Source organism: Electrona antarctica (assembly GCF_951216825.1).
Source record: "Electrona antarctica genome assembly, chromosome: 9".
Classification (NCBI taxonomy): Eukaryota; Metazoa; Chordata; class Actinopteri; order Myctophiformes; family Myctophidae; genus Electrona; species Electrona antarctica.
The window spans coordinates 7,602,231-7,612,810 of record NC_136790.1 but is presented as its reverse complement, the minus strand read 5'-3'; the positions used below and the strand labels follow the sequence as shown (position 1 = coordinate 7,612,810).

At 47.3% G+C, this 10,580-nt stretch overlaps 3 protein-coding genes across 3 annotated transcripts in view; all 3 read right to left on the bottom strand.

Annotated features, from left to right (window-relative positions):
• The window catches only part of chd6 (chromodomain helicase DNA binding protein 6), a 75,389-nt gene that overhangs the window by 39,133 nt on the left and 25,676 nt on the right, over nt 1–10,580 (bottom strand). Inside the window, exons 7-12 of the mRNA XM_079510865.1 lie at nt 8,890–9,043; nt 7,291–7,440; nt 2,215–2,280; nt 1,713–1,774; nt 1,244–1,361; nt 1,030–1,116 (exon numbers count right to left, since the gene is read on the bottom strand). Coding sequence (XP_079366991.1) covers nt 1,030–1,116; nt 1,244–1,361; nt 1,713–1,774; nt 2,215–2,280; nt 7,291–7,440; nt 8,890–9,043 — 637 coding nt within the window. The remainder of the gene's footprint in view (nt 1–1,029; nt 1,117–1,243; nt 1,362–1,712; nt 1,775–2,214; nt 2,281–7,290; nt 7,441–8,889; nt 9,044–10,580) is intronic.
• LOC306930113 (DNA-directed RNA polymerase II subunit RPB7-like) lies at nt 3,367–3,885 on the bottom strand (the record flags this gene model as incomplete). The annotated part of the gene is made up of 1 exon (XM_079510863.1): nt 3,367–3,885. One exon carries the CDS (start codon nt 3,883–3,885, stop codon nt 3,367–3,369), a length of 519 nt encoding a protein of 172 aa, XP_079366989.1.
• LOC306929210 (UPF0415 protein C7orf25 homolog) lies at nt 4,719–6,044 on the bottom strand (the record flags this gene model as incomplete). Its single annotated transcript, XM_079509651.1, has 1 exon — nt 4,719–6,044. The coding sequence occupies one exon, from the start codon at nt 6,042–6,044 to the stop codon at nt 4,719–4,721; it is 1,326 nt and encodes a 441-aa protein (XP_079365777.1).

The window sequence follows — 10,580 nt, the reverse complement described above, 5'->3', positions numbered from 1 at the left end:
GCACACGCACGCACACACACACACACACACACACACACACACACACACACACACACACACACACACACACACACACACACACACACACACACACACACACACACACACACACACACACGCTTGTGAAACTCAAGTATATCAGGATACAGGAAGCACCGTCTCCTCCATATATGGAGACTTATCACAATGTAACCAATGCCTGCAATCTGCAGGACAATCACAACTGATTTATGGACATTCCTGCAATTTGCAGGCCTCTCACAGCAAATATGAACACAGGTTTACATCTGTAACCAAGCTGTATAATAAATATTAGGGATGCCGCCGATTAATCGCTTTTCCGATTAATCATCGGAGTCTCCGAAATCGATTTTAATATTTCATAATCGAAAATCGGGAAAAAAAAAGATATATATATATCGTACATGTACCTTCATCAGAGTGGAGAATATAAGTATAAATCAAGTTGAGAAAAGCCACTCTTCTCTGCCCCCTCTCTCTAACAGACAATCAGATGAAATGAAAGCAGTTGTAGAGTAGAGTGTAGACTAGTGAACTGAACGTTTTCTGTTTATATCAAGTACTTCATACCAGCCCCTTATGAAACTACTTCTCCCCAAATCCAAATGGATTTCATGTTCCATCCTGAATGGCAGTAACTAGCATATAATGAGAACTGAGAAGATCTCCACAAAGGTTTACTCATCAAAACTGATTATAAAACTGTAACCATCAAAGCATGCACTCAACATATAATGGTTATGTGACCATGGCATGTGCATAATATAAAATCGTAAAAGTTGCAACTGATATTGATTGATTGGGGGGGGGGGTTCAATTAATCGATTATTAATTGGCAGAGCTGTCGATTATTCGATTTGGCTGATGGTCACTTTCTGGCATCCCTAATAAATATGAACACAAGCAGTTTAGACTTGTAACCAAGTGTGTGTGTGTGTGTGTGTGTGTGTGTGTGTGTGTGTGTGTGTGTGTGTGTGTGTGTGTGTGTGTGTGTGTCGCGTGCGTTACCTCTCCAGTCTCTGTGTCTGTAGTAACAGCGACCTCCAACACCCTGTCGACCTCAATATAATCTGGATTAAATATATCTTCATCAGGCTGGGGCGAGAGACATAGGGAGAGAGAGAGAGAATATACAGAGTGTTGAAGTGTATTACCTCAGTGAATAAATGTGTTTACATTATGTAGTAATAATAATAATAATAATAATAATAATAATTCTTACCTCAGTGAATATATGTCTCGTCTGAGCCTGTTTGGTCCTGAAACGTTTGATCTTCTGGTGGATCCTGGGATCTTTTTCTAGTTCCACCAACGGCGCCCATTTACAGTGTAGATATGAACTAAAGGGTTAATAAAAACACACTGGTCATTTACAGTGTAGATAGGAACTAAAGGAAATCTAAAAATAACAACAAAAATCCAAATATCTCAGATTATTTTCCAGATCGTGTTATTGATCAAAACAAGCTTTATTCACGGCTCGTAACTAAAGCATGGCTGGTCGTGTTTCAAGTGAATTAAAATAATTTACACAGCCGGTTTTTACTTCCGGTGCATGGCCCGTGAGTTTTTGGTCTTCAAAATAGGAGTACACTCGAAAACACCGTGGCAAGAGCTAAACGCAGAGAAAAAATAATCTGTGAGGCAATCAGTTAATGGCACACGCGCACACACAATTTGACAAAACTTACAAATTCCTGTATTTGACATAAAACTCCTCCGTTTCCGTTTCCTCCTCTTGGTCCTCTGAAGTCTGGAGACGGACGGACGGACAAACAGGCAGGCAGGCAGGTTGTGGAAAGAGAAAAGGAAATGAAACAATTGTTAATGTAATTTAGGCATTTAGCAGATGCTCTTAATCCAGAGTAATTTACAGTAAGCAAGAACAACACATAGTAATACATCAAATACATAAACAATAGCCATCAAGAATCATAAGTAAGCAAAGAACCTAACATCCAAACAGTGGAATATCTATATAATGAACCTATGTGTATAAACTATAGAGTGCTATGTCTACATAAAATGCTATGAAAATTACGTAGGTTGAGCCTTTGCATACGCCTGTAAGGTCGTCGAGGCTAGGGCAAGTGCTACGAGCTAAGATGGAGTCTGAAGAGATTGAATGAAGCCAGTGAATGAATTCACTGGCTGTGTGTGTGTGTGTGTGTGTGTGTGTGTGTGTGTGTGTACCTCTTTCTTTGCGGTTCGGACAGCCAGAATTCTCTCAATAATGTTGGCCTCATCTTCTGGTGGTTCCTGAGAAAGACAGACAGACAGACAGCAGTTGATTGACTGATAATTTTATTCACAGTATGTAGAGTGGGTGCCATCCACTGTTTTTTTTTATTTTACATAATAGGTAGGCCTAGTTAAACAACTAGCCGACTAGTAAACTAGGCAACTAGACAACTAGTAAAAATCACTAGTGTGTGCGCAGCTAGGTATGTGGCAGTATCACGCTCTGATTGAAGGCAATCTCAATGCAGTGAGACCCAGCGGTGATCCCATATCTTCAGAATCTAAACCTAACTCCTAACCTACCTAACTCCATCCTCCAGGATGACAACACTCAACCCACAGAACCAGGATCATCACTCCTGCCGTGAGTCCAGACCTCAACCCAATTGAACACATGTGGGATCAGCTTTGCTGTACATGCTAGAGTGACCAACAGAACCACATTTGCTGACTTGCAACAAAACCTAGTTGAGGAATGGGATGCCATCCCACAGCAAAATGTGGCTAGGTTGGTGACCAGCATTAGGAGGTTGTTGTGGCTGTGTATGGATCTTCCACACGCTGAGTTCCCTAACACTGTAGACACTTCCCTAACACTGTAGAGTGTACAATTAATAAAGTGTAACAATGGCCAATGTGTCATTTTTGAGTGGCGCAAACCACTCCAACAACTGGCTTTGTACCCGTGTACCCGTGTTTGTTCGTACCAAAAAAACGAGCATGGTTGCTATGGTTAGCAACCAAAAAAACAAGCATGGTTGCTATGGTTAGTATGTGACGTCACTGACATCACAGATATCACATCAGAGTGACTCAATCTCTAGTTGCACCACTCAGTTCACACGGGTGTGATTTTTTCCTTATTCCTGTGGGAGAGTGCTTCTCTGACCTCATCTTACTGGTAATACTAATAGTATTAATATAATCTGTAATCAAATAGTAATAGTAAATAGTGAATCCGAGACCTACGATCACAATTATGTTGACATGAGACATCAACATCATCATGGTAAAAGTCTCCGCTCACTTCCCACAAGTGTGATTTTTCTATACAGAATAACGAAGCCTTTACACGAATTGCCCCATATGAAAAGGTGACAGAAATCAGCTGACAAGACCAAGGTAGTCATCCATGAGAGATCCAATGGCAAAAATGTCATTTTTATCCTCTCTTGTTCCCACGATCTTAAGCCGGATCTCCTTATCCTGCTGGATTACAATGTCCTCATCGACAGTCTTATAGCACGGGGGATTGGAGTTCGGGTCAAACTCCATTTCTGAGGGAATAGAATGGCGAGAAATAAAGCAAGACATGGGACCTATTTCGGTGAACAGTCCAACCTTGTTAACCTGAGTGACCACAGCATCCACTACTTCCCCCTTAAATGGGCGCAACACTATGGCCTTGTATTTGACCGGGTAAAGGACAAAGCCCCTCCCTGGCTGGATCACACCGGCGCCGATGTTGTCAATCATGGTCACTGCAATGACAAAACCATACATGCCAGTAGATGTGCCTTCCACTTCTGTGAACAGTTTCTGCTTCACGATGTTAAGAAGATTGGGACCGAAGTACCGTGGATGTAACAACATCTCGTGTTCCAAAGAAATAAGGTAAAACATGTTTTCTTTTGGTGTCTGGGTCAATCTATATACCTCTGTCTGCGAGTGTGGCTGTGTCCCTCGTTCCTCACTAATATAAGCTGACCAAGCTCTGGTCTGATGTCATACGTGACACAAACAACAAACAACACTGCATTTGCGATTGTATGCCAGTGTCCTGCTGGTCAGTGCTGTAGAAAAAATCACACCCGTGTGAACTGAGTGGTGCAGCTACACATTTACCATAGCAACCATGCTCGTTTTTTTGGTTGCTAACCATAGCAACCATGCTCATTTTTTTGGTACGAACAAACACGGGTACAAAGCCAGTTGTTGGAGTGGTTTGCACCACTCAAAAAAGGCATATGGCATTTTATGTAATCTTCCTGTCGGTCTGTAACTGAAGCTGATACAGAGACAGTATGGACGCATGAACAAAAACCTGTTAATGTGTTAACACCTTGATGGCCCGGACCTATTTAATCCATTAATAAAATGTGCCCATCATTTATAGCGCCCGGACCACTTTAACGGCACACCGGAAGTTGTTGTGAATGTCTGTGTAGCAGCTAACAATAGCCACACCACTCTAGAGTCGATCGACAACAACGAGAGGTAAGAATACATCTATCGCGACTAGCGACTGGACCGCGGAGCGCTGTGGAGCGATGCGATCGGTTTTGATATCATTAATCTCAGTCCCATTTATCAATATCCGCCGTGGGCACTTGACCATGAACTTGAACTTGACGTTGATCTCCGGCTTGGGCCTCTAAAATGTTAATCAGCATCAAATATTAGTTGTTACCAAACAAACAAAACAGATGCCATGTTTCTAAAAGCTCTGGTCTCTGTCACAGGAGTGTTGCCCTCCACTCCTTACCCTCTGTCAGAGCCCGTGGTTGGTGGATAAACACACTGTATCGGACACCCTGACCGGCCGCTGCCCTGACAAACCCGCTGTTTGCCGTCATGGTGATGGCCCTGAGGGTGTCTCCGGTTCCAAAGATCATAAGAGACCTGCAGTTGACTTTTGAACTGTGCGTGAGTCTCTGGGTGCGTTCCGACGGCTGGTCCGGTACCACCTGAACACGAGACAGCAGCTCCTCAGCGCGACGATTCTCCGCCGGCCCGCCCAGCGTCTCCTGGATGACACGGAAGTCCCGGACGGCCGACTGGCAAGCGAACAGCTGCTTGTCCTTCATGAAGGCCTCCAGCCCGGGCAGGAGTGCCTCCCGCCTCTCCTGTGCCGCCTGCTCCGTCAGCGCCGCCTCCCTGAAGGAGAGATGACAGCGGCCGTGGGACAGCGACGACACGTAGGCGATGAGGGTGGAGATGTCCAGGTTGACACGGCGACACTCCTCCACTTTCAGCTCTGGGAACAGTGGGAAGGATAGATGCTCCACCACGGTGCCCCGGTCCACTCTGGTCACACTCACACTTACCTCCTCCTCACTGTCACTTCCTTCAATGCTGTCAATCAATTCTTGTGATTCACCCCCCTCCCCCTTAGCCCCTCCCTTGTCTGCGTTTACGGCTAAGATGTCTCCTCGCACGGAGACGCCTGTCCGTATCAGCGCGTTGGCCACGGGACCGGACACACCGTTGTAGAAGGCAAAGATGACGTGAGGCTTGCTGCACTTGAAGGGCTGCTGTCGACTGGCCTCCACAAAGTCCTCGGCCTGGCTGATGATGCTCTTGCATCCGTACTGGCCCTGCCCCTGCCAGATGCTATGGAGGGCCTCCGCCTTGCGACCGATCGCCTTCACCCAGGTGTGTCCGCCGTTGGCCACCACATCCACCGCCAGGCACTGCTTGGCCCCGCCCCCGTCCACATAGGAGAACATGCGGAGCACGCCCACTACGTCCTGCATGCTCTCGGCCGCTTGGACGACGGCCGTCAGGTGGGTGAGGTTGGTGCTCTGCAGGCACCTTTCGATCGGCACCTTTCCGGCCTCGGCGCGCCGCAGGTAGCGTAACTCCGCCTGCAGTTGTCTGCAGAGTTTGGCTCGTCCCTCCACCCGCTGCAGGAGTCCCTGAGCGGCGCTGATTAGATCTTGGGGCACCGGCTGCCTCGACATGACTGAAGCACTGAGACCAGTGACGTATTTGTTCTTCCTTCCAGAAGTATCACTGGTGGTGACGTCATCGGTGATAATGATGACGACATCGCTGACCATGCGCTCTTCTTCATCGCCTCAGTCTCATGCTATTTTCCTGAAGGTTTCATCTTAAAACATAGAAATGCACTGTCGAGCTGCCAACTTGCACTTTGCACACAAGTTGCGTGCAACAGAATACCCGATTGGAATGTCCAAGCGACGCCACCAAAACGTCACAATCCCTGATTGGCCGAGGGTGTCACCGACGTACACACGCAGCGCCCTGATTGGCCGAGGGTGTCACTGACGTACACACGCAGTGCCCTGATTTGGCCGAGGGTGTCACCGACGTACACACGCAGCGCCCTGATTGGCCGAGGGTATCACCGACGTACACACGCAGCGCCCTGATTGGCCGAGAGTGTCAGCGACATACACACGCAGCACCCTGATTGGCAGAGAGTGTCACCGACGTACACACGCAGCGCCCTGATTGGCCGAGGGTGTCACTGACGTACACACGCAGCGCCATGATTGGCCGAGGGTGTCAACGACATACGCAGTTCTAGTTATATAATTCTAGTTATACATGAGAAAATTGCAAAAGTTTGAACTAGATTTCTAGCACAAAAAAAGTGCTAGACACAAAAAGTGTGCTCGCTGGAGCGAGGCGTCTTACTGGTTAGGTTCTACCCAGGCCCTAGGTCAGCCCCAACCGGCTCATTCCTGTGTGGTTGACATGGTCAGCCCCAACCGGCTCATTCATGTGCATGGTCAGCCCCAACCGGCTCATTCCTGTGTGGTTGACATGGTCAGCCCCAACCGGCTCATTCCTGTGTGGTAGACATGGTCAGCCCCAAACGGCTCATTCCTGTGTGGTTGACATGGTCAGCCCCAACCGGCTCATTCCTGTGTGGTTGACATGGTCAGCCCCAACCGGCTCATTCCTGTGTGGTTGACATGGTCAGCCCCAACCGGCTCATTCCTGTGTGGTTGACATGGTCAGCCCTAAACCGGCTCATTCCTGTGTGGTTGACATGGTCAGCCCCAACCGGCTCATTCCTGTGTGGTTGACATGGTCAGCCCTAAACCGGCTCATTCCTGTGTGGTTGACATGGTCAGCCCCAACCTGCTCATTCCTGTGTGGTTGACATGGCGAGGGTAGACTGGAGATGATTCTTTTTGGTTAGGCAGATTGGCTGAAGGAGTTGTTTGTCAATGCTGTAGTCCCGTAACCAGAGTCAGACTCCGTTCGCATGTATGGAGTATGCAATATATGTAACGTGGCCAAAAAAAAATATATATACATATATAATAATAATACCTCAGACTGCCAGGCGAGGGCGGTAGCGTTCAGAGCTGCGAGGCGACCCGTTCCCAACACAGCGATGGTTTCTCCATCATCATCAACGACCTTAAAGTCCAGATCTTCATTATACTTCCTCCTCTTCACCTGTCGACCTGAACGACGCTTCTGGCGGACAGACAGGGAGACACACACAGACAGGCAGGCAGTCAGGCAGGCACACAGACAGACAGGCAGGCAGTCAGGCAGGCACACAGACAGACAGGCAGGCAGTCAGGCAGGCACAGACAGACAGGCAGGCAGAGATGTTTTTTGTTATCCTGTAGTAACAAGACACATCCGCATGCACGCACGCACGAACGAACGCACGCACGCACGCACGCACGCACGCACACACGTACCTGGCGATGCGATTACATATCAATTCAGAGGGTCACGATTAGATTAATCATTTGCATTTGGTTTAAAGTATTTTACAAGTGTATGGCAACATTTTGGATTCTATGACGTTGAGGGGACACGGGAACTCGATACAACTCACGTGTGCAAGTTGTGTTAAAAAAACAATACAGTGGGAACAAGACCAATATGAGAGACCATATTGCCCACTGACATCCAGAGATAAGACAGTCAAGACAACCATCCCGAACACGCTGACACAGCTGCCCATGCACTCAGAAAAGGCGACAAGAACAACGAAGTCCATCGGCACATTTATTGCAAAGGATTTACGTTCATATTCGGTCGTGGAGAGCGACGGATTCCGGGCCATGTTCCGCACTTTGGAGTTTGGAACCACACTACATCGTCCCATCTCGGGCACATTTCATGCACAGTCGATGGTGTGAGTTTTATCGAGTTCCTATGTCCCCTCATACAATCCAAAATGTCCCCTTTCTGTCATATTTTTTCTCTTCCCCTCCGCGTTGGTAACTCGTTCTGTTTTGGTTGTTGAAAGCTAAAGCGTGTGCGAGCTCTGTGTGCGTCACTCTAAACGGTCTGTGTGCGTCACTCTAACCGGTCTGGTACGGCGCCGCAGTGCAGTCGCAGATTAGTTCTGCCATTTTGCTCCGGTAAAAAATAATAATTATATAATCGATTTTTGACGATGAATTACCCACATGTCCTATCGGTTTGCTGCTTGTGTGATGCCATTTCCCATGTAGCTGTAACCTTCTTTGTGTGATGCCATTTCCCATGTAGCTGTAACCTTCTTTTTGGGAATAAATCACGATGTGGCTGCATTTTACCTCCTGACTCTGTGCTCATTTCCAGCCGCTTACGGCCGGGCTCCACCGGGCGCGTCAGCGTCGCGTCAGTGTCCCGTCTCCGTCACCGTCAGGGAATGTTCCCTTTTTAATCAATGAAGGGTGGCTCCACTGCCCGCGTTGCGTTGCGTTGACGGAGACGCGACGCGTGCATTAAAATTGAACCGGTGCGTTTTTTGACGCACGCGACGGAGACGCAACGCGTCCAGTGGAGCCCTGCCGTTATTGGGCCAACACTACAATGTCCATGACGGCATCGCAATTAATTGGATAATCGATTTTTTTTCCTACCACTAGTGACAGACAGACAGACAGACAGACAGACAGACAGACAGACACACACACTCACAGTGCAGTCCAGGGGGTCTTGGCTGTCGTCGGTTCCAGGGTTGATTGACAGCGACAGCGAGGAGGCGCCGTCACTCTCTGGCCCCTCCCCCTCCGGAAACCCCGCCTCCTGACTTCTCCTCTTCCCTTTTTTCTTCTTCTCCACGACAGGATCCCTGTGGAGCACCGAATAATAGATTAATACAGGATCTGTTATAGAGTACAGAATGATAGATTAATACAGGATCTGTTATATATAGAGTACCGAATAATAGATCCGTTTAATACAGTTACTACTCCTTTTCCCTTTTTTCTTCTTCTCCACTGGAGCCGTGCCAGGATATCTTTGATTGATTGATTGATTGATTGAACATTTTATTCACAGTTTGTAGAATTGGTACAGTTCAAAGATAGTACAGGTCAATACAAAACCATTTAAATAACACGCCCTTACATATTCTCCAAATGCCCCGATTTCATGACATGAACAACCGGAATATGAACAAACAACGTGCTAGAAAGCCAATAAGAAAAAGTGCCCATCATGTCCGCGCAGGCAGGCATGCAGACAGGCACGCACGCACGCACACACGCACGCAGGCACGCATGCATGCAAGCACGCACGCACCTACTTGCAAGTGTGCAATTTGGCACAGTGGAAAGAAACAGCAGTGTTTTCCAGTAGGATTATTCCGTTTCAAAAATTCCGTGAGTCACGTTAGGTTAATGAGAGATATCCTGGCAAGGCAGTCATGATCAACGTTTGCTATATGCTCGTCATTGTCACTTGGAAATAAAACAGGCGTGCACGATTCACTAAGCTGTTTACGCTCATATTTTGGGTGTAAAGGAATTTTCTAAACATCCCACATTAGTAGTCTGATTCAGTAATCTTCTTTTTTTTTGTCTCCACCAGGCCGAAGGCATGGGGAGAGAGTATGTTTTGCACTCCGTCCGTCCGTCCGTGTGTCCGTGTGTCCGTCTGTCCGTCCGCCTGTGAACAGCTAATCTCTGGCACCGTTGGCTTGATCGCAGCCATACTCTGCACACACACTCCCTGAATGCCAGAGCTGAACCTCTGTCCCAAAGTTTTCACATTGGCCTGTTATAGCGCCACCAGGAGGCCGCTTTGTGCAAAACAAATGTTTTGACAGTACACCTACAGATTTTGTCCAAACATTACGCAAATTGGTACACAGTCTCTCTAGAGCCATTCAACGAAACGGGTCTTTCAAATTTTCACACACACACACACACACACACACACACACACGTTTATATTACTCCTAAACATTTTGCCAAACATCACACACAATCCTATCCTCCTGGTCCCAGAAGGGCACTTTTTCTAGTTTATCTGTGAATTTAGCAGAGGGCCGCTCGGATGCAGACTAAAGCCCAAACCACACCAATGGGTCGAGATGCAACAAAATGGTTTAAGCGTTCGTCTCAGCGGTGTGATATGTCCTGTTGCACGTCGGTGTATGGTGGCGCATGTCAACGCAAGTCGATCCTAACGATTACATTGGTTCAATCGAAGTCTGACGTCAATATCGGTTGAGGGCGCTAAGTCCACGCGTTCATGCACTTTTTATTTGCATTGTAATCCCCATAGGGGGATTTTAGATCGCCTCATATACGAACTGTGATTGAAAAATAAGCAAATCATCCCGGCCGTTTCACTCATATGGATATGAAGAATCAACTGACTGA